Source organism: Muscardinus avellanarius (assembly GCF_963383645.1).
Source record: "Muscardinus avellanarius genome assembly, chromosome: 6".
Lineage (NCBI taxonomy): Eukaryota > Metazoa > Chordata > Mammalia > Rodentia > Gliridae > Muscardinus > Muscardinus avellanarius.
Genome location: NC_137791.1, coordinates 95,755,743 through 95,779,405, shown reverse-complemented (window position 1 = coordinate 95,779,405; position 23,663 = coordinate 95,755,743). Strand labels below are relative to the sequence as shown.

The 23,663-nt window shown below is 46.8% G+C and overlaps 1 protein-coding gene across 1 annotated transcript; it reads left to right on the top strand.

Annotated features, from left to right (window-relative positions):
- Positions 1 to 20,403: 20,403 nt before the first annotated feature.
- Positions 20,404 to 21,964, top strand: GSX2 (GS homeobox 2; the record flags this gene model as incomplete). The annotated part of the gene is made up of 2 exons (XM_080697506.1): positions 20,404 to 20,995; positions 21,624 to 21,964. The coding sequence occupies 2 exons, from the start codon at positions 20,404 to 20,406 to the stop codon at positions 21,962 to 21,964; spliced, it is 933 nt and encodes a 310-aa protein (XP_080553632.1).
- Between the last annotated feature and the right edge of the window lie 1,699 nt (positions 21,965 to 23,663).

Below are 23,663 nucleotides of genomic sequence, written 5' to 3'. Positions count from 1 at the left end.
TAGAGAGCCACGTAAAGAATGAAACTGGGCCCTTGTCATCACCATACACAAAAGTTATCTTGAAATGGCTTAAATATTTTGCCGTATTTGGGTGTTAAATGTTCCCCAAAGAGCCCTGTGTTGAAGGCTTGGTCTCCAGGGAGGTTATAAAGAGTTTAAGAGGTGGGGCCTGGTCAGAGGTGATGAGGTCACTGGGGTCATGTGTTGAAAGAGATGATGGGACCCGGGACCCTCTTTCTTGACCTTTTGCTTCCTCACTCCCTCCCTCCCTCCCTCCATGATGCACAGCCTTGCCGTGGACCCCAAAGCAACAGGGCCAGTCGATCATGGACTGGAACTTCCAAAACTGTGAGCAAAAGTAGGCCTTTTCTCTTTACAAGTTGATTATCTCAGGTGTTTTGTTAGAGTGGGAGAAAACTTACAAACATAGATCGGAAACATAAGATCGGAGGTCACTAAACTCCTGCAAGAAAATATGGAGAAGAGGCTCCTTCGCTTGTGTCTTGGCCTTGGTGTAATGTGATGCTACAAGCAAGAGTTATGGAAAGGAAACAGTGAGGCGAAAGGGCATCCTGCGGGATGGGAAAAACGTTTAGGAGACATGTATCAATAAAAGGTTAGTATCCAAAATATGTAACAAACTCATACAACTCGATGATAAAAAAAAAAACCTGATTTTAAGATGGGCAAAGGACCTAAACATTTTTCAAAGTACACATACAAATGGCTAATAGGTATATATCATCAGGGAAATGTAAATCAGAACCACAATGAGTTATCACTTTTTATCAGAATGGGTATTATCAAAAAGACAAGAGTAGGTCTTAGCAAAGGAGAACCAGTGAAAACATGTTGGGGGAATGTAAATTAGTATAGCCATTAGGGGAAAAAAGTAAGGCAGTTTCTTAAAAGCTTAAAAAAGTGGAACTGCATTCTGATCCAGCAACTCCACTTTTGTGTATATACCCACGGGAAATTAAATCAGTAGCTTTAAAAGATACCTGCGCTCTTGTATTTGTTGCAGCATCACTCACAATAGTCCAGATATGAATCAACTTATAATCCACCAATGGAGAGAGGATAAGGAAAAGGTGGTATCCATACCCAATGGAATACTATTCAGCTGTTTTTTTGTTCTGGGAATTGGACCCAGAGACATTCTACCTTCAAGATACACCTACAGCCCATTTTTATTTTTTATTGGAGTAAACAGGGTCTCCTCTCGATTGCTCAGAGGAACCTGTGGTCCTCCTCTCTCAGCCCTTTTTTTTTTTTTTTTTTTTTGCGGGTCTGAGGATGGAACCCAAGGGCCTTCGACCTTCGAGCTACACCCCTGCCCTATTTTTTATTCTTTATTTTGAGACAGGGTCTCACTAAGTTGCAGAGGGCCTCACTAATTAGCTGAGGCTGTCGGCAAACCAGGATCCTCTAGTCTCTGCCTCCGGAATGCTGAAATTAGAAGTGTGCACCACCATACACAGCTTTCTATTCAGCTTTTAAGAAGAAGAAAATCCTGCCATTTGTAACTTGGATAAATCTGAGGGACATTATACTAAGTGAAATAGTCCAGGTGCAGAAATACAAGTGTGTGTGTGGGGGGGGGGTAAAAATAAGGCAGGGGGTATAGCTTGGAGGTCAAATGCCCCTGGATTCCATCCCCAGACCCGCAAAAAAAAAAAGAAAAAGAAAAAGAAAAAAGAAAAGAAAGTGATATAATGCAAGGCCATCTTTTCACTCAGTCCTTCTGCACAAGGCTGTTTCTTTTTCTGCTTTTCTGCTATATTGTGATACAGCAAAGGGGGCCTTCGCCAAAGGCCAAACATTTCAGGTCACCCAATCTTGGATGCTCAGCCTCCAAAATTGTGAAACAAATAAGCCTCCTTTCTTCATAAAGCACTCAGCCTCAAGTATTTTTGTATAGCCATGGAAAATGGATGAATACATATGCCTTAAATATATATGCTTTTCTTCAATTATACCTCTATAAAGACAGAGAAAAGAACAGGTTTGAATCCAGGTTCTGATGTTAACTAACCAAGAACACAGGTAAATGACCTCTTTGGATCTCAGTTTCTTTCTCTGTGAAATGAAGATGATACCCTTCTCACTGTTTATTGAGACAATCAAATGTAATAACACATCAAAATGCTTAGTAGGGTCTCTGGCACAACAGACACTCAATATATAATAATGTTGTTATTGTTCTCATGAGCTAAGAAACTTCAGTTTGACAGAGTCAAATGGCCCATTCAATTTTTCCATCTTTCTAGGTGATGCTGGTGGTTACTGTGCAAGAGTTTTCTAGGGAAGATTAAAAGTATTTCCTAGGTGCGCTTAAATAAATGGCACGTGCGTTTAATGCCAGCACTGGGGAGGCTAAGACAGGAGGAGCATAAGTTCAAAGCTGGCTTTGAAACTTAGTAAGGCTTTCAGTAACTTAGTGAGATCCTGTTTCCAAATAAAAAATAAAATCAGGCTGGGGGTATAGCTCTGGATTCAATCCCAGTAACAAAAAGTAAAAATTAAGTCCTTTGTAGCCCAGTAAGTAAATGAGAAATCATACCCCAGGATATATTATCCAGAAATAAACCCTATGGTTGCCATATACAGAACCAGAGGGAAATTGGGGATGACTTGAGTTTTTAACAATCAGAAGAAAAAGACCTTATAAAATAAGTCTGGGATTATAGCCCGAAGGTAGAAAAGCCCCTGGGTTCCACCCTCAGTACCACAAAAATAAATAAATGAATGAATAAATAATGGATAACTAAGAAAAGGGTAGAGGCACTTTAAGTGCAGAAAAGTGCTAGGGGAAAGCCTCATATATAGGAAGAAACCGACATGCCCAGTGGACCGCCAACAGCCTGCCTAGGTGAAGTAGGGGGCTGATCCAGAATGCAGTGAGAGGAGGGGAAAGCTGTTAGATAGGTTGTGATAGAGCTGTGGTCCGTTGTGATGCTGTATATAACTTTGTGTACTGATCTATCATTTTTCCCCTCTGTTTTCCATCTACTGGCATCTTGAATATGAACAATCTTCTTTCTGGAGGTGGATATGAAAGACCATTTTGCAAGCACTACAGTGCCTTCAGGAAACACAAACATCCTGTGACCTGGAGGACTCTGACTCACCTGGGCGTCTGAGCAATGCCGATGCTAATAAGCCAGGACCAGACCATAAACACCTGGATGCTCCACTTTGTAGATCCTTGGCACGGCAAGTTGTCAACAGGCCCGGTGGCTACCCAGGTGATTGAGTCAGAAAGTGCTTCAAGTCTACATAGAAGGGGAAGTCTTTTAAAAAGAAGAAAAGAAGCCGGGCGTGGTGGTGCACGCTTGTAACCCCTGAACTTGAGAGGCGGAGACAGGAGAATCACGCAGGTTCAAAGCCAGCCTCAGCTACTTAGTGAGGCTCTCAGCAACTTAGTGAGACCCTGTTTCCAAATAAAATATAAAATAGGTCTGGGAGTATAGTCTGGAGGTAGAAAGCCTCTGGGTTCCATCCCCAATACCACAAAAAAGAAAGAGAGAGAGAGAGAGAGAGAGAGAGAGAGAGAGAGAGAGAAAGAAAAGAAGAAGAACAACAACAAAAAAAAAAAAAAACAAAAAAAACAAGAGAAGACAAGGTATTTGAAGACTACATCAGGATTTCCCTACTTCTCTCTATTTCCACAGCATGAGATGGGGAAGGAGGGCACAGGCCTCTCCGAGGCACCTGCATTTCTGCCAGTTCTTCCTAACACTAATCTGATCTTCACACCAAGCTGCCTTATGATTTTGACCGGGTGTCCCAGGTGTATTCCAGTCTCACCACCAAGATGGTCTTCCCAAAAGATGAAATGATTTCCGAAAGCAGGAAAGTGAGACTCTGGAACAGACCCTTCTTCAAATGCGTCACATGCTGTGTGCCAAGCATTCCAGTAGATGCTGAACCAAGACGACTTCGAGGCCCTCCCCAGCCGTCATCCGAGCATCGTCCAACACTGGGTACATTCATCTGACTCCTTCAAATATAATATACAGTTTGCTGGGTGTAGTGGCTCAAGCTTGTAATCCCAGCTACTTGGGAGGCCAAGGCAAAAGTTGTGAGGCCAGCTGGACAATTTAGGGAGAACTTGTCTCAAAATAAAAAACAAAATGGGCTTAAGATGCAACTCAGTGGTACAGCATCCCTAGGCACAATTCCCTAGTACCATAAAAAATTACATATAGTTTAAATACTATCCATTCTAGCCATTTTTATTCCCAATCCCAATTTATTTTTCTTTTTTTCTTTTTGTGGTACTGGGGAGTGAATCCAGGGCATTCCACCTCCAAGCTATACTCCCAGCCCTATTTTACTTTTTATTTTGAAACAGGATGTTGTTAAGATGCTGAAGTTTTTGCTAAATTGCCGAGACTAACCTTGAACCTGTAATCCTCCTATCTCAGCCTCCCAAGTACTTGGATTCCAAGCATGTGCCACCATGCCTGGCTTCCAGCCCCAGTTTCTCTTAAATTCAGATCTGTTTCTAACTGCTACTAAACATCAAAAAATTCTCCTTGGCTTTTCTTAAAATTCAAAATCTTTGTGTGTGTGTGTGTGTGTGTGTGTGTGTGTGTGTGTGTGTGTGTGTGTTACTGGGGATGGAACCCAGGGGCATTCGAGCTACACACCAGCCCTATTTTTATTCTTTATTTTGAAACAGGGTCTCATTGAGTTGCAAAGGGCCTCACTAAGTAGTAGCTGAGGCTGGCCTCAAACCGCAATCCTCCCTTCTCTCAGCTGTATTAAAGGAGATAAAAATAGAAAAATTGTGTATAACAAGTCAGGCATAGGGGTGCATGCCTGTAACCAATAGCTGGGAGGCTGAGACAGGAATATCGCAAGTTAGAAGCCATCCTAAGCAACTTAGCAAGACTCTGAACAATTTAGTGAGACCTTGTTTCAAAATAAAAATGTAAGGCCGGGTGTGGTGGCGCATGCTTGTAATCCCAGCACCTGTGAGGCTGAGACAGGAGGATCGCACAGGTTCAAAGCCAGCCTCAGCTGCTCCCCTAAATAACTGTTTATACCATTTGAATAATAACAAAAGAACTAACAATTATCATTTATTTTACTACATCCTGGAGAAAAAGGTATTATCTGTGTGTGTGTGTGTGTGTGTGTGTGTGTGTGTGTGTTACTGGGTGTAGAACCCAGGGGCTTTTCTACCTCCGGGCTATACTCCCAGACCTATTTTATACTTTATTTGGAAACAGGATCTCACTAAGTTGCTGAGAGCTTCACTAAGTAGCTGAGGCTGGCTTTGAACCTTTGCGATCCTCCTGTCTCAGCCTCCCAAGCACTGGGATTACAAGCATGTGCCACCATGCTCAGTTTAAAAGGTATTACCATTAAAAATGTGGCTAGAGCCAGGCGTGGTGGTGCAGGCTTTTAATCCCAGTACTTGGGAGACTAAGACAGAAGGATAAAGGGTTCCCAGCCAGCCTCAGCTACTTAGTGAGGCTTTTGCAACCTAATGAGATCTGGTTTCAAAGTAAAGAATAAAAAATAGGGCTGGGGGTGTAGCTTGGAGGTAGAATGCCCCTGGGTTCATACCCTAGTACCATACACACACACACACACACACACACACACACACACACACACACACAAATGTGGCTGGAATTGGTGACTTTATATTTACATCTGTGTTCCAAATTAAATTATTTTAAACTACTTTTTTAGTTTACTGTAACTAATTCTTGCTACAACAGCCATTGATTAATGAGCATGAGATGCCAACGGTTTGGTAAGGGGATGCCAATTATTACTAAGCATCCATAGAACACAACGGTGCTGTGTGTGCCTAGAGAATTAGGAACATTGTCTTGCTCAGTCAGTCCTCAGTGAGTGAGCTCATCAGCTAAATCTGATGGACTGACAGAGAACCCAAACATGAGGCAGGAACAGCGATCCACTGACTAAGGCAGTCAGGCAAGGGAGGGCATTGGGCAGAGTCCAGAGACTCAAGCCAGACTCCAAAGGCGCACTGGAGAACAAAACAATATCTCTAGTTTTCCGCTCTGTGTAGATTATAAAGACTAGAGGATGTGGCCAATGTGTTGTGCTCCCCAAGCACCCCTGTTTAGCAGGGAGCAGCTACATGATACGACAAGGGGACAGCGGAGAGAGGGCCCTAGGCTTCATCCCAGGATTGAGCTGTAGAAGGATCCACAGTGAATGCAATAACCTATTAAGTTCTCTTCATTTAGCCAAGGGGCCTAGAAATAAAACTATTTTCCCACCAAAAATGACAGACTGGTTTAGATTCTGGCTCTGTATTTGCCTGGGACATGCTCTTTAACCTTGCAATATGTCATTATGAAAATTTTTAGGGCTGTGGTGGCACTCACCTATAATCCTAGTACTTGGGAGGCTGAGACAGGAAGATCATAGATTTGCAGCCAGCCTCAGCAATTTTTTTTTTTTTTTTTTTTGGTGTGTGTGGTACTGGGGTTCCTGGAAGCCCTTCTACCTCCAGGCTACACTCTCAGACCTATTTTTATATTTTTATTTGGAAAAAGGGTCTCTTAAGCCAGCAAGGCTGGCTTCAAACCTGTGTGATCCTCCTCTCTGCCTCCCAAGCTTCAGCAATTTATAGGGAGGCCCTCCGTAACATAATGAGACCCTGTTTCAAAATAAAAAGGAGGGGGCTGAGTGTGAAGCTCAAAAGTAGAGTGCCTTTAGGTTCAATCTATAGTACAAAAAGAAAAAAAAAATAAAGAAAAAGAGGTCTAGTCTAGCTTATACTATTGTGTAGATCCAATTACATAATTTATCAAATTATTGTAAACTGGGCGTCATGATGCATGGCTATAAAGCCAGTACTTGGGAGACTGAAACAGGAAGATCACAGGTTCAAGCACAGCCTCAGTAAAGTAGTGAGACCCTTAGCAAGTGAAACCCTCTTTCAAAGCAAATACAAAAAGCGCTAGTGGTATAGTTCAGAGGTAGAATGTCCCTAAGTTCAATCCCCAGTACCACCATCAAGAAGAAGAAGAAGAAGAAGAAGAAGAAGAAGAAGAAGAAGAAGAAGAAGAAGAGGAGGAGGAGGAGGAGGAGGAGGAGGAGGAGGAGGAGAATTATTGTAAATGTCAAAGTGCAAAGAAATAAGACAGCATTGTGTTCAGGCATCTTACCTAGAACACTACCATTCTTCTTTCAATTCCCATCCAATACTCACCGAGTATCTACCAGGCAGGCACTGTCTTCAGAGACTCCAAAGGGCATATGATTCCTCCAGGAACTTTTGTTCTAGCAGGGAGATTCAAACATATAAACCCAAGCCAGGCATGGTGGTGCACACTTGTAATCTCTGCACTTGGGAGGCTGAGACAGGAGGATAGCACAGGTTCGAAGCCAGCCTCAGCTACTTAGTGAGGCTCTCAGCAACTTAGTGAGACCCTGTTTTCAAATAAAGTATAAAATAGGTCTGGGAGTATAGCCCGGAGGTAGAAAGCCCCTGGGTTCCACCCCCAGTACCACCAAAAAAAAAAAAAAAAAAATAAAAAACAAACATATAAACCCAGCACATTATATAGAATGTTAGTGAGTCAAAGAAAAAGACAGTATAAGGAGCGGGTTGGAGTAAAAAGGCACAGTAAAAGCTTTGATGTCTTCAAGTGAAAAAGAGCAGAGTTCCCTGGCTCATCCCAATTCCAAGTACTTGAGAGACTGAGACAGGAGGATCACAGGTTCAAGGCCACCCATGGCAATTTAGCGAGATCCAGTTTCAAAATAAAAAATAAAATAGGGCTGAGGATGTAGTTCAAAGGTAGAATGCCCCTGGGTTTAATCCCCGGTAACACACACACACACACACACACACACACACACACACACACACAGTGAGAACTTGATTTTGGAGGGGAGACCTAAAGATGAGGAAGTGGAGACCAGGAGGCTTGGAGGTGAAGAGTTCTCAGCAGAGCAGAAGGCAGGATCCGCAAGGAAAGCACAGGTAAGGCCTTTGGCTCTGACTTCTGTTTTGGAAGGATCCTGCTGGCTGCTGGGCTGAGGACAGACTGCAGAGGCAAGTGTGGGGAGGAAGAGCTAAGTTAGGAGGAGGAGAGTAGCAATGGCCTGGACCAATGTGATACTTTGGGGATGTTGAGAAGTCAGTTTCTGGATATGTTTGAAGATAAAACCATCAGGAACCAGTGGAGGAACTGTGCAGGGTGAGGAAAGAGAAAGGAAGATCCAAAGGTTATGAATATGAGCCACCAGAAGATGGAGTTGGCAGCAACAGAGACATGCCAGAGAGGCAGAGAACTAGGGCTCCTCCTTTGCTCCTCCTAGTTGCCTGGGCCTCTCTCTGTATGTGTAAAAGCTGTGGGTGGAGGAACAAAACTGAGATGGTCCTACTTGGTGACTGCTGGGCAGGACTAGCTACTTAGACTACTTTATCTTTGCAAACCTCAATATCCCTGGTTTCAACATGAGATACATTAATTGGGTAAAGGCAAAATTCCACCTGTTACATTCTAGATGCAACCAAGTCTTATACTTTGCAAGATTTCTTCTCCACCTGTTTTTTTCCCCTCTCCTTCTCTTGAAAAAAAAAATCTCAATTTTCTGATTATTTAAACTACTTAAAGATGTTCTTTTGGGTTTCAAATAAGATTATTTTGTGATTCTAGTTAGAACAGCATAAAGAGGAATCTTAATAAGACAGACTTCTTTAAAAATAAATAATATATGCCAAGCATGTTGGTGTATGCTTGTAATAACAGCATTTGGGAAGCTAAAACAGGAGGATCGTGGTTCATGAATAGCCTCAGCTACTTAGTGAGGCCCTTTACAACTCAGTGAGATTCTGTTTCAAAATAAAGAATAAAAAAATAGGGCTAGGGCATGGCTCAGAGGTAGAATGCCCTTGAGTTCCATCCTCAGTACTGCAGAAAGAAAGAAAGAAAGAAAGAAAGAAAGAAAGAAAGAAAGAAAGAAAGAAAGAAAGAAGAGAGGATATATATGTCCTGCAATTTTTTATATAGTATCTTGTTTTTGGAAGGTATATGGCTAACCAGGATACATTTCCTATGTCATATATTTTGTGTGTGTGTGGGTCTGGAGATGGAACTAAGGGGAATTCGACCTCTGAGCTACACCCCCTCCCCAATGTTTTTTTATTCTTTATTTTGAAACTGGATCTCATTGAGTTGCAGAGGGCCTCGCTAAGTAGCTGAGGCTGTCTGCGAACTGTGATCCTCCGGTCTCAGCCTCCCAAATGCTGGGATTACAAGTGTGCAGCACCATGCTCGGCTCCTATGTCATATTTAATTGGAAGTTTTGCTCAAAAGATTAAATTGCTGCACATATATTTGTCACCGTGAAAATATTCCCTTTCATGTTAATATGCCATGTGTGAACTAGAAATATTTCAAACATACCTAAAAGAACACTCCTGGTGACACACACATGTAATACCAGTACTTGGGAGACTGAGATAGAAGGATTGCAGCTTCAAAGTCAGTGTCAGCAATTTAGTGAGACTGTTTCCAAAGAAAATTAAAATAGGGCTTGGGAGTATAGCTCGGGAGGTAGAATGCCCCAGGATTCACACACACACACACACACACACACACACACACACACACACACACACATTCAGCTCCTATAAGGTTTTTTATTTGTTTTTTGTTTTTGCCATACTGGGGATTGAACCCAGGGGCATTCTGCCTCTGAGCTACACCCCCCAGCCCTATTTTGTATTATTATTTTTATTTTATTTTATTTTATTTTTGGTGGCACTGGGGTTCCTGGAAGCCCTTCTCCCTCTGGGCTATACTCCCAGACCTATTTTTTATACTTTTTTTTATTTGGAAACAGGGTCTCTTAAGCCAGCGCAGCTTCAAACCTGCGCTATCCTCCTGTCTCTGCCTCCCAAGCACGGGGATTACAAGTGTGTGCCACCACGCCTGGCTGTATTATTTATTTTGAAACATGGTCTCCCTAAGTTGTAAAGTACCTCACTGGGTAGCTAAGGCTGGCTGGGAACCTGCGATCTTCCTGTCTCAGCCTCACAAGTACTGAGACTGCGAGTGTGCACTACCATGCCTGGCTCCAATGAGTTCTTGCCATCTTCCACCAATGCTTTTCTCCTTCCTGTTGATTACACTATTGATTAAAAATAAAGTGTGCCCACGAAGGGAGAAGTCACTAACAATAGATGAAAAACAAGCATCAGATACAACTTGATGCTACTGAGGAATGTGATATAAATTATACACATTTAGCCGGGCGTGGTGACTCATGCTTGTTTGCGGACAGCCTCAGCTACTTAGTGAGGCCCTCTGCAACTCAGTGAGACTCGGTTTCAAAATAAAGAATAAAAAATAGGGCAGGGTGTGTAGCTTGGAGGTTGAATGCCCCTGGATTCCATCCCCAGATCCACAAAAATAAATAAATAAATAAATAAATAATACACATTTAACTTAAGTGTCATTTAAGTCCATAGATAATCAAACTTTGCACAAATGCAGCATTTCCTCTTCCCCATAACATCCCATCAGACCTAGAAACAACAGCAGCAGCAGCATCACAGCTGTGTACCATACAGTGTATGGGGTGCTAGCCCTATGCAGGTATTGTGCCAAAAGTTGCTATGATCTGCTTCAGTGCTCACAATCACCTTGTGAAGAGTGCCACTATTATTTCCAATACCAAAGAAGTGGGAGAAGTAATCACATTCAGGACATCCTAACTCCAAGCCCAAGACCTCCAGGGCTGCAGTGAAAGCATTGAGGGTGGGGTGGAGATGGAATGGATTTGCACCTATTCCAATACTTTGTCTTATCACTATCGTTGTCTGTTGTGTGAGCCTCTCCATGCTGCTCTGCATAAGGGCAGCAATCACCGCCTGGGTCTGTGTCACCTGCTTCTTGCCAAGCATTTACACACAGAGGACCCCAAAGACCCAGTAGAACCAAGATGAGTGAGACATAACTGTCTTGCTCTCCTGGTTTCCCTGGCACCTAACACAGGGTCTGGAAAACTGCAGGTCCACCCAACTGCTTCTTGATTAAAATGAGGGAAAGGTGATCAGCAGGGATCTGAGCAAAACTGGGAGCAGGTGAAAAAGGGGACCCCCTGGGGGCTTTGATGAAAGGGGACACTGGGCACTCCTTTTCCTCCCTTCTCCTCTCTAAGTGGCAGCCCAGTTTTCTGCCTCCACTGGCCCGGGTGGATCTGTGCCCTGGAAGGCTAGCTCAAAGCAAGGTGGGAGGGGAGGCCCACTCACCTGCAAACTCGCACACACACACGGAGCTCACACATTCATCCACACACTCTCTAAGGCTCAAATTCACACAGTTGCATTCGCACACATGCAAGCTCTCACAGGCACACACCTGCCCCTTACACAAGGCCCGTCCTCACCCACTGCACCCGTTTCTCCTCCCCACACGCGGGCACATCCATTCCCTGCACACGGGCGCACTCAGACCCACGTGGCTTTCACACTCATCCTTACCTCCCGCACCCCTGTCACACGCGCCCCAGTCCCTAGGCACGCCCAGGCTCTCCCTGCTCACGCCCACGCGTGCTCAAGGGCTTACAAGCGGATTCGCTCACATGCACGCGCATGCGCACCCGTCGCAAGGAGGCTGCCAAACCCAGTGTGGTGCACGCGCGCGTGTTTGGTGTTTGGGGTAGGTTGCTAATGGGGGTTTTCATAGGCTTTGGGTTAGTGAGGCCCATTAGATCCTCTCGGTTTTCCCATAGTAAAGAGCCAAGAAGACAGGGAGAGTGAGACCCGGGAGAGGGACGAGAGGAACCCAGCAGCCCGTGCTGCCGGCACGGCACTGAGAGGCGAGTGTGGGGCGAGCTGACCTGGGGCGAGCATCCCCAGCTCCAGAGCCCCGTTACCCCTTAGGGAGGCCTTCCTTTCTCGGCTTCTGTCTCACTCGACTTCGCAGGCACAGATGGAGTACTGGGGGAGTGTAGCCAGACTTTGGACCAGCAGAGTTCCCGCGCCTTATTATTTTATTATTATTATTATTTTTTTTAAACTGGGGATTGAGCCCAGGGCATTCTACTTCCAAGTTACTACACCCCCATCTTATTTTGTTTGGTTTTGAAGCAGGGTCTCGCTAAGTTGCTACAGCCAACCTCGAACCAGCGATCTTCCTGCCTCAGCCTCTTACGTGCTTGTATTATTGGCTTGCACCACCGTGACCAGTTTGTCCCTCTTGGTCTAAATGCAGCTGCTGAAGGGCTCAGGGGGAAAGTGAGGCCAAGTCTTAGCTCAGACACCTAGTTTCAATCTGTCCTCTGCCACTTCCAAGATATGTGACCTTAGACAAAGTTTTCAGTGTATCTCAGAGTCTCAGTCTCCCTTAGTAAAAGGAGGCATCATTCAACAAATAGAAACTTCCTGTTTTTGTGTGTGATTCTGGAGATGGAACCTAGGATCCTTCTACTCTGAGCTACATATCCATCCCTATTTTATTTTTTAATTTTGAAACAGGGTCTCATTAAGTTAGCAAAGCTGGAAGATCCTGTGATCCTCTGTCTCAGCCACCCAAGTGCTGGGAGTACAGGCCTATGTCACTGCTTCTGGATCTGCCCTTCTACTCTATTCCAGCTTTGGGCTGGATGTCTGACATAGACTGGGGAATACATAAAACTGACCCAGTTTCTGCCTAGGTGCAGTTTTCAGTCAACTGGAGAAGCACCCAACCAGCAGGTAACTACACAGCCGAAATGTATATTGACTGTTATGAGGGCTTTTGAAGTAAAATAATAAGATATTGCTTTCTTCCACTTCAAATAAAAATAATAATCATCACGTCCCCTCTTAACTTCATTCTGTGTTTAAAAAAAAAAAAAAGGGCCTCACTCAGTTGCTTAGGGCCTCCAACTTCTGATCCTTTTGCTTCAGACTACCTAGCCACTGTGAATACCCAGCTAGTTTATCCCCTTTCTGTCATATTGGCCACATCATATTGGTCCTTGGAACCTTAAATATATAGAAAAGCCACCACAACCAAGGGGTAGACAATTAACAAATGAGTAAACAATAAAAGCATCTACCCCACAGGTCATTGTGAAAAGTAAACACACTCATCTTAACCCACAGTGGGGCAGACAACGGATGTTCAATATATGCTAGGTGTTATTAGGAAATAATATTACCTAGTGCTTAAGACTTCAGAACGCCCCTGAATCCTGCCTCCGCCACTCTAGCTGTGTGATGTTGAGTTACTCTTTGAACCTTAACAAGATTTTTGGAGATCTGCTCTACAAGCCAGCTGTAATGGTGCTTTATCTGGTAGGGTGGTTGGGTGGATTAAATGAGGCCAAGCAGGCATTCCCTGGTTCAGGACCTGGGACACAGCACGAGCTTGGAACAAGTGGCTATCAGGACTGTCTAGAAAATTACTTACTTCCTTCAAACCAGGTGGGTGTGCCGCAGTGCTGGAGGGAGAGTGTGTCATTAAATTTTAGAGTGCAGTTTCAACCAGGGAGGGCCAGGACTGGAGGGTCTTTCACAGGTATGGGAAGTAGGAGGCAGCGAGGTCCCCCAACAGGACCAGGTCAGTGGAGCTGCTAAACAAAGCTATGCTCAGGAACCGGAAGCTAAAGAACCGTGGTGCTGGGTGCCCACAGGATTCAGGTGTCAGGCTGCCAAGGAGCCTCAGAGGATGAAACCCAGCCTGGCAAAGGAGTGTGGGGACTGAGAGACGATTGGACAGTGACTCTGGCTTCCAGGTTCCTCCCTGCCAAGCCCAGGGGCTTTGATATCTCATCCACAGGCCTGAGACCCATAGATCTGGGGGTTCCAAATAATAATCAAAACTAGAGATGCCAGGAACTCTTGCCAGGCACCAGGCTCTGTGGTCGCTAGTCATTCTTTTCTCACAAAGATTTGAAAACAGTGGCATTTTTCCTATGTCACAGATGTAGAAACCGAAATTCTCCCTCCACTCTCTTCGACCTCTTTTCAGTTCTTGTAATTAACCAAGAGAAAGGCTTGTGCTTACCCTTCAGTGGCCAGGAACACATCCATCCCCTTTTCCCAAGCCAACACTTGCTCATCCTGCTGGTCTCCATTTAAATGTCACTTCAAGCTTGGGTTTTTATTAACTCCCAAAGCTCCTTGGGCTTTTCTTTCATATTCCCACGACCTTTTGTAACACACCAGCTCTGAGTTGATTTGTTGATTTGTTTAACGTACTGGAAACTCCCAGGGGGCGGGCCTTGGGCTACAGAATTTCCTGGCACCCCTGGCACAGAGCCTGGTGTATAGTAGGCGCTCAATACACACTTTCCAACTGTTCTAAGACTAAATGGGGCTCTGAGAGGTTAAATTCATATCTTCAGGTTCCAGGATAAGAAAAAGTTAGGGGACAGGATTTATCAGTTACTTCTCAAACTTTTCATATCAGAACCTGTTCTGGCCTAATTTCATTAAATCAAAATCCCTGTCTAGGGAATTGGTATTTTTCCAGAGATCTCTAGGTAACTTTTGGAGATGTCCAAAGTTGAAAGCCAGAAAGGCTGGATTGGTGAAAATCATAAAGGCTCACTTTTATTTTGGTAACACACACCACACACACAAACACACATACACACAGAGAGAAAGTCTTCCCTCCTATACTAGAGATTAGACCCAGGGGTGCTTTACCACTAACCTGCATTATTTATTTGGTTGTTTGTTTGTTTGTTTGTTTGGAGTCTCCCTAAATTGCCAAGGATAGCCTCAAACCTGCAATCCTTCCCCCTTAGTCTTCTTAGTCACTGGGATTACAGGCTTGCACCAGGGCCACTGTGCCTAGCAAAAAAAAAAAAAAAAAAAAAAAAGTCTTGATCCCCATTATTAAGCAGCTATTTAGGTTCAGTGCTTGCAGCAAATTTAGGCCAAGGGAAGTGGGGAATTGGTATGCATGTGAATAACTCAACCCTCCCCTGCCCTTCCTGCCCCCCTCATGCAAATACCACCACCCCTGAAAAGGGTAGTAAAAAAAAATGCTAAGTGCCAGGGGGATTGGATGGGGAGGGAGGGAGGTGGAGCATTTGCTTCAATTATCCGGATAATTGTTCCCCACCTCAGGCCATTGTTACTGAAATGAAACAATATTCTATTGGATACTGTCTTGGCCTTTTCAAGTGGGCTCCCTGCTGTGCCCAGCACACGCTGGGCACCGAGTAGGCGCTCGATAAATTTTATTCTGATGACAGAAGAGAGCTTTGAGGCTGGGAGAGGGATGGACTTGAGGGTTTAGGGGTGGGCGAATAGTAATTGAGGTGAAGTGGGGAACAGAAGAGGCTGTGCAGTGGGCATTTGGTGCCTTCAGATTCTGTTCTGAGGGCTGGGAGACTGGCTTTTCCTGAAATCCTGAGCCAAACCCCTCACTCTTTTCTCAGAAGACCCCCCCCTTCTCAGAGGGCTGAATTGAACTCTTGCAACTGTGGTGAACACAAAGACGAATTCAGGTTTCTCAAAGGCCCATCGGCTCTGAATAAATGCAGGCAGAAGCAAGATCCCTTTTGGTGGTGGGTAAGCATGGGGCTCGCAGCCTGCTATCTCTCTGCATCAGTTATGCACAGATTTCCATTAACAGCAGCAATCTGAGGGTGACTGAAAGTCCGCCAGTGCTGAGCTCCCCACCACTCAGCCAAGGCAGGACTCAGTCCCAACTGCTTTCTTTAAAGGGACCCATAGCTTCTCCAGAGGAGCCCAAGTTCCCTATGAGAGTGTGTTTGCTAATTTGGCTTTAATGAAATTCCTTTAACTCTCCCCAGCTTGTCTGCAGGTTACAGCCTTATCAGGGGACCCAGGTTTTTCACCCTGGCTTACGGGTCCTGTGAACAATTGCCTCTCCAGAGTCTGAAGGGAAAGCAAGTGTCCTGTTTCTGTTCATCCAAGGCTGGCGGGCTTTTGATGGCCACAGTGCAAGTTATTCCCAAAGAGTGTCTCTTTGGTCAGATCGACAGCACTTGGCTTCACATTTGCAAGTTAAACCTACAAAAACTGGGCTGGAACTCTCCTACCAGATGCCTGGACATTCCCCTCCACTGGGCTCCTGCTTGGAGCAGAACTAGGAAATGAATCTGAGCAGAGGGAGGAAAAAAAGGGGGGAGGGGTGGAGGGGAGAGGAGAAAGGAGTTCTGATTCTTAGCAGTCATCTAGAAGAAAGGGGGGCTTTTCTCTGGCATTTCTTTTTTATTTTTTATTTTTATTTTTTCATTTTGCTTTGTTGGCAGCTTTACCCAAACAACAAAAAAATAAAATGAGAGCATTTTCTCCTTGTCTTCACCTAGGTAGCTGCTTTCCTCCAGCCTCGGAAAATGTGACTCCTTCATAAAATCAAAATTTATGATTATTCAAATGTTGGGGACTGTGAAAAGAGAGGAAGAAAGAGAGAAAATTAATATTGCAGCTGTTCTTCTGATTAATGAGAGATAATTGCTCATGAAAAGTCACCCCTGTGGCATTTTGTTGTCTCCTGGATCTTTGTTCTTTTCCACTATTATTGAGGACTTTCTTGAAGACTAAGCGGTTCTTTTCAATTTTTGGGTATTCAGAAAGGGTTGCCTGGTTACAGAGAATGGGGAAATCTCGGGCTATATCGGGTAAGATGTGCCACAGACAGCAATATCACAATGCCACTCCGAGAAAAGGATGGATACAAGTTAACGATGCGCTTTCAATAAAACATTCATAGACTTGTTCACGCTTTGATAATGACCTCATTAAAGGGAGCTGGGGGCAAGTAAGTCCTGTCTCCTGTTTGTGTTCCGCTAACAAAACCCAGCTTTGAGATCATTCATTGCTTTGGAAACTAATATGAAATCAATGTAAGAGGAGCAAATAAATCCGAGTCGGCCCCGCCAACTCCAGGGCTGCCCAGCCCTGCTTGCGGGCCTCCATTTGGAGCCAAAGAACCCAGGAAACACTGAAATGAAGAGAGAGAGAGAGAAAAAAAAAAAGGACTGGAGATAGAAAGGGGAAAAGCACTTTTAGGGATACAGAAGGAAGCGCAAAGTAGGGGTTTGGGGCTGAAAAAATGGCTAAGCACAACAGGTCAGAATTCAGGGGCCTGTTGAATAAGCAGTGTTAAGTCTTCACACTTTACTTTTCCTGACTTTGCCCGTGAAAGGAGACAAGAAGAAAGAGAAGGAAGAGGGGGATGTGGGATTCAGGTCAGGCTCCATCCCAGGAGAGGGAGGAAGAGTTGGAAGACTTTTTGAAACCTGGAACCAAGAATTCAACTGTCAAGCCTGAGCTATAAGAAAACTGCTTGCCCGGGCTCAAATTGGAAAGTCCAGAGGCAAAAAAAAAAAAAAAAAAAAAAAACAAACAGTGACTGGTGTTTTTTTCAAACTGCTTGGATTTTTGTCTAAGTGGAGGGTAGGGTGTGAGTGCTTGGACCAGAAGGAGGTGGGAGAACAATTCTATTACCTTTGCAATTGTGGCTCTACCTTGTACTCAAAGACAAAGCCATCCTCCACCACCCTGAGCAAGAGGGAGGGAATCAAAGGATTTCCCCCTCCCTTTAAAAGAACTAATTTTCTCCTTGAATTATGAAAGTAATGGCTTAGGTAACAGCCTGTACTCTGTACCCGACTGCTTAATACCGAATAAATCCTTCCACGTGGCTCCCGGAGTTGTGGCAATTAGAGCTCATTATAGGCTCATAAGAGCTCTCATTTTGGGGATTACTTAATGGACGATGAAATTTTATCAGACAGAATCACTGAGAAATAAAATTGTGCAGTGGGGCAAGCAGCGTGGGCACACGCCGATGGTCTGTCTGGCTGAGCACGGGGTTCCTCTCTGCTTTGAGCAGGTAGGGGTGCTGCTCCCCGAGAACAGTCAAGCTGGGTAGGATTGGTAGAAATGCTGCCCAGAGCCATGGAGGGTAGGCATCTGAAGATGCAGCTTAGAAGGAAGGAAGGAACGAACAAAGGAGAGAGGGAGGAAGAAAAACAAATATTGAAAAAACCAAAAATACTAGAAAAAGGGAGAGGACAGAGACTGTACTGCGGATACAACTCCAAGTTACTTGGGGGCCCAAGCAATTGACCAAGTATGCTATGGGTAGGTTCCTTAGCCTTCACCCAGCTCTCAGCTTCAGCCTGGCTTGAAGCCTCTGGCCCCCTGAGAGTCCTAAGCAAATCCACGGGCTCCTCACTTTTCTCAAAATTTCCTGGCCCTCAAAATGGACGGTTTCCTAGTCAGATATAAACTGAACGAGATGATTAAGTCTCCTGCATAATTAAGATCCCCCAAAACAAAATGTTCTGCACACAAGCATGGTTTCTAGCACATTAGTAGAGGAGTTCTCCCCGTGAGCACAGCCAGTGTTGTTGGGATTCTAGGATGCAAGTGCCAGCCCCAAGTAGACTAGGATACCTTCTCCCAGGCCAAGAGAAGAAAAAAAGGAGGAAGCAGTTACTCCCAAAGAATCAAGGGGGAGGAAAGGACCCAGTCCCCTATTCGAACAACTTCGGCCATTTTTTAAAAAGTCCTGCCATAAAGTCTCTGAATTTTGTTCCCTGGGGCTGGAATGGGGTGGGACTTCCTAGATTCTTGCAGCAAAAGTGAGGGTGTGCTAGGGTGAGGCTGGTGTCTGCACAGGCAGCATGGGCCAACCTTGTGGCACAAAAGTAGTTACAGCTGAGCTGCCCCACGTTAAGCCCTGAGACTCCTTAATAGTTGTCACAAGATGTTGGATTAGCACATTTCTGGAATAGCTGTCTGTTTACACTCTGGAGACCCACCGTCCACTAACCGCTTTCTAATTGAATTCTAATCACATTCAAATAGCTCAATAACCAGCCTCAGCTGCAATTCATAAAACTTTAATTGCCATCCATAAATCCTGGGCTCCCCAGAGCGGGGCATCCCTACAACCCAATTACACTTCTCCAGCAGGAAAGAGATGGAAAAAGGGAAGACAGACAGAAGGCAGAGACAGAACCACGCCTCCAGGTGGCGCTCTCCTGCACTGGGGCACTTCGGTCTCTCAAGTGGAGAGTTTTAGGGCCTCGGTGAACGCAGGCCTTCAGCGAGCCAGTCTGGAAGAGGAGCCAACTTGTAGCTGTTGCTCAGCTTCCCCACTTCAGCCCGTTTGTCCACCAGAGAAGAGAAGAAACAGCTGTCACTTCTGCTGCCCTGCTCCCCTCTCCCCCAAGTCAACCTTGACAGCAGCGAACAAGACTTTCAGGGACCTGCACCACCAAGAGAGGTTTCCTTTACCAAGCCACTTCTCCCAGCCAGAGGCAGCGGAGCAATCCTCTTCCTTCTTTTTTAGAATTTGGAGTGAGCCTTGAGTGTAAACCTGCAGGTCTACCACAGTATAAACCTTCCTGGTACCTTGCCACCTGCCCAAAGTCAGTAAAAATAAGAGAAACAACAGTTCTCCAGACTCAGAGTAAAGGGCGCCTTGACCCCTACCTGGTCTCTAGGACGGCTGGTGATTGTTCCCCTCTCCAAAATCCTTGGGATGGAGTTACTCTGAGAAAGAAGGGGGTGATTCTTCACCGCCCCTTTCCCCCGCAGAAGGGGGAGTTTCCTCTTAGAACCCGGCTCAAGGAAAGGTCTTCAGTCTGCGTGGACCTGCAGGGTCCCAAGTACAAAGACACTTTATAACTTTGAGCTCAGGGTGACCCGTCTAGTGGCTGTGCGCCCGATCCCTTGTCAACTAGCCACCTGAGTGACCTTGACCAAGCGGGAAAGCTGGGGGCCAGGGTAGGCGGGAAAGTCGGAGCCACGCTGGACCGCCCGCCGCAGCCTCCGCCGCCCACCGCGCCGCCAACCACAGGCCTGCTACCGGGCTGCTGCGCTCTCCGCTGGCGCCGAGGAATCCCGAGCGGTGGGGCATCCCTGTTAAAAAGGCCTCGAACTCTCCACCTGGTGCGCTCTGCGGCAGGGCGACGGGAAGAGTTGGGCTGCGGCCCCGGCTGGGGCGGAGTGGGGGGGCGGGATAGAGGATACAGCGCGATGATTTCTCGGGAAAGCGTGGAGAAAGAGGGGGAGGGGGCCGGCCTCCCCGGGAAATTAACAAAACCTACACTTTGCAAAGTGCCCCTCCCCTCCCCCGCATTCTTCCCCGCCGCGCGCCCGCCCCTCTCCGCCGCTGCGGTTGAGGCTCGGGCAGCCTATCCCGAGGGTGGGGGGCCGCGGAGGCGCCGGAGCCGAGCGGTACTCTGCAGCATCACGTGCCAGGGTGGGGGCTATAAAATCCCGGAGCCGGGGCGCCGGGCGGGGGACGAGAGGACCAGCCCTCTCCGGGGACCCCTTTGTTCACGGCCCAGACGCCGACACCTCGGCGTCCCGAAGGGCTGGACCGCGGGGACAGAGTTCGGAACCCAGGACTGGAGCGGGCGCCGCGGCCGGCCCGGCCCTCCAGCCCTCCGCGCCTCCCTCCAGACATGTCGCGCTCCTTCTATGTCGATTCGCTCATCATCAAGGACTCCTCACGGCCCGCACCCTCGCTGCCCGAGCCCCACGCCGGGCCGGATTTCTTCATCCCGCTGGGCTTGCCACCCCCCTTGGTGATGTCGGTGTCCGGGCCCGGCTGCCCGTCCCGCAAAAGCGGCGCTTTCTGCGTGTGCCCGCTCTGCGTGGCTTCGCACCTGCACTCCTCCCGAGCGCCCGCGGGCGCGGGCGGCGGGGCGGCGGGGCCCGGGGCCACGGGGGTCGCGGGCGGCGGGGCGGCGGGGGGCACCGGGGCCCTGCCTCTGCTCAAGAGCCACTTCTCGTCGGATCCCGGGGACGCGCAGTTTTGCCAGAGGGTGAGCCACGCGCACCATCACCACCACCCACCACAGCACCATCACCACCATCACCACCACCAGCCCCAGCAGCCCGGCTCGGCTGCTGCAGCGGCTGCAGCTGCCGCGGCCGCAGCGGCCGCCGCCGCCCTGGGCCACCCGCAGCACCACGCACCTGTCTGCGCCGCCGCCGCCGCCGCCACCACCTACAACGTGGCGGACCCGCGGAGATTCCACTGCCTCACCATGGGTAGGGCAGGGGCTGCGAGCGCCGTGCCCTACGCGCGCCCGGGCGCAAACTTTCCGCCTTCAGTGGAGGAAGTGGGAGCCCCGGGGAGGAGACGAGAGGAGGGGCCTTTAGTGTAAACTGTGGGATGGTCTCCAGAAGTTGCACGGGGGTGGAAGTGAGCTTGTCAACCTCTCCACGCAGTCGGATGCGCTTCGCTCCACAGGTGCACGAGTGTCGCGTAATATCGAGGCCTTTGGAAACTCGAGCTTTACTAAGGGGGGGAGTGGAGCTAGTTAACTGGCCGAGCCTTGGGGTGGGGGTGTTTGAACCTAAGTGAGGCATCCCCGCGCTGAGCTAGTTTAAGCTATTCAGTGCTTTGGGCTAAGCCTGCACCCTAGACTCGAGGTGCAAGCTCCCACCCTCTTTAATCCTCCAACTTGTTGCCTGCGAACCCAAGGCCTTGACAGGCCCCGGGCTTGTCTTTCCTCCCGGATAAGCGCCGACCTGAAGTGGAGAGAGAGGGAGAAGAGAGGAGAGGAGAGGAGAGGAGAGGAGAGGAGAGGAGAGGAGAGGAGAGGAGAGGGAATGCGCGTGGGGTGGGCGCAGCCCGCCCGAGCCTGACTTCTCTGCCCTCTTGACCCGTCCCCAGGAGGCTCTGACGCCAGCCAGGTACCCAACGGCAAGAGGATGAGAACGGCGTTCACCAGCACGCAGCTGCTGGAGCTGGAGCGGGAATTCTCCTCCAACATGTACCTGTCGAGACTCCGGAGAATCGAAATCGCTACGTACCTGAACCTGTCGGAGAAGCAGGTGAAAATCTGGTTTCAGAACCGCCGGGTTAAGCACAAGAAGGAGGGGAAGGGTACCCAGAGAAACAGTCACTCGAGCTGCAAGTGCGTCGGCAGCCAGGCGCACTACGCGCGCTCCGAGGACGAGGACTCCTTGTCTCCGGCCTCTGCTAACGAAGACAAGGAGATTTCGCCCTTGTGAGGGGACCTCCCTCTCACACCACCCGCCCCTGGCAGTCCTCGGAACGCCAACGCCCAGGGTACCCAGGGGCCAAAATTCTTGCCCATCACCCTCCCATCTGGAGAAGAAACTCCGGAGAGGTCAAAGCTGGGCCTGACCGGCTACATCCCCATCTCGACCTGTTTGTTTATTTGGGACTCCACTCCGAGTTATAGATCGCTTATAAAAAATGTAAATAGTCTAGAATTCAACTCAGTCCTATATAACAGGAAAAACAGGGTTGGCTTAACACTGTATGGGGGTATTTGAAAGCACATGTCATCTCTTCACCTCTGTTTTTCAGAACCTGATAAGAGCAGGAGGTTTCTTCATTATTTTGTTGCTGATGTTGTTGTTCTTGTCGTTACATTAAAATGAAATAACTGAGGTTGCAAACAATTTAGAAAATTATATCCTGTAGGTCTTGCTTTCTAAAAATTTGCCTGGGGAGAGTTTAAAATCCAAGTTGCTGGAAGTCCCTTTGTATGTGAATAGTTTTATATAAAATTTATATTTATATTTATTTAAATAAATGAAACAAAATCAAGATTTTAAATTTGTGATGTGTGTTCTCCCATCTTCTTGGGCTTTCCCCCACCCTCCCACTCCAGTCTAGAGACAGGCAGGGACAGAAAAGAAAACTGAGGACTTACAGGGAAATGTTAACTAAAACTCGTGGCATGAGCTCTATGTTAACAGAAGATTTCTGCCAACAAGATGAATCTAGTCCTTATGCCACCTACTAGGTGGCACCCCCCCTCCTCAAAATAGCTGGCCAGTCTCTATAGTTAAAAAACAAACAGCTCCTTGGAGTGGCACAAATGGCAGGTAAGCCTTTTCCTTAGCAAAGATAGATGTGAAATCCCTTATCTGGTGTTTATTTTTGATGGCACCTTCCCCTCTCTTCTTCTCCCATCTCTCTAAGTACTAAAGCCAAATAATGTGAAGGAATTTGCATAATTGGATTTTTTTTGAAGAAGGAGAATCCACTCAACACGTCTGACACACAAAAACTGACAACTGATGATGCCACAAGCAACTAGAAATGATAACATTCCTGTGGTTTGTCAAAATCAGAAATTAGTTGGTTGGGGCTCCGAGTTCAAACCCCTTTACAGAAACAAACACACAAGAAACCTGGTACTGCTCAACGAGAAAATAAAAAGTTGGAGACTGGGAATTAATCTAAGAATTTACAATCTTACTGTTCCAAAACAGCCAGGAAATAAATACCTTTGGACCCTTGGGGTTGTTTCTGATTTGTTGTTCCTGGTTCTAACCTGACTTGTGCCTTCTCGTCCTGCCCTTCCCAGTCTAGAAAAGTTTGTTTCTGCAGACAGCAAGCACTTAGTTCTTCCCTCAGCAGAGCAGCCTGGTCCTCTAAGGTAGAGTAAGATGGACACAGAGAAACTAAAAGTTTTGAGTCAAAATACCGCCCATTGGTATAATTTCTAAGTATTTTCTGTAAAGATGCCACCCCAGAGATTCATGCCACAGAAATAGTTTACAACACACATACAACTTCTTAGGTCTGATATAGTTAGGCCGATTCTAATTGAAACCTTTTAGATCTGCTAAGGCTCTAAACTGGGGATTTAAGGAAGGAGAAAGGAAGAAGAAGGGACGACTGTTTTCCTGAGTTCTCAGATTTCATTCATATTCTCATTCTCTCTCTCTCTCT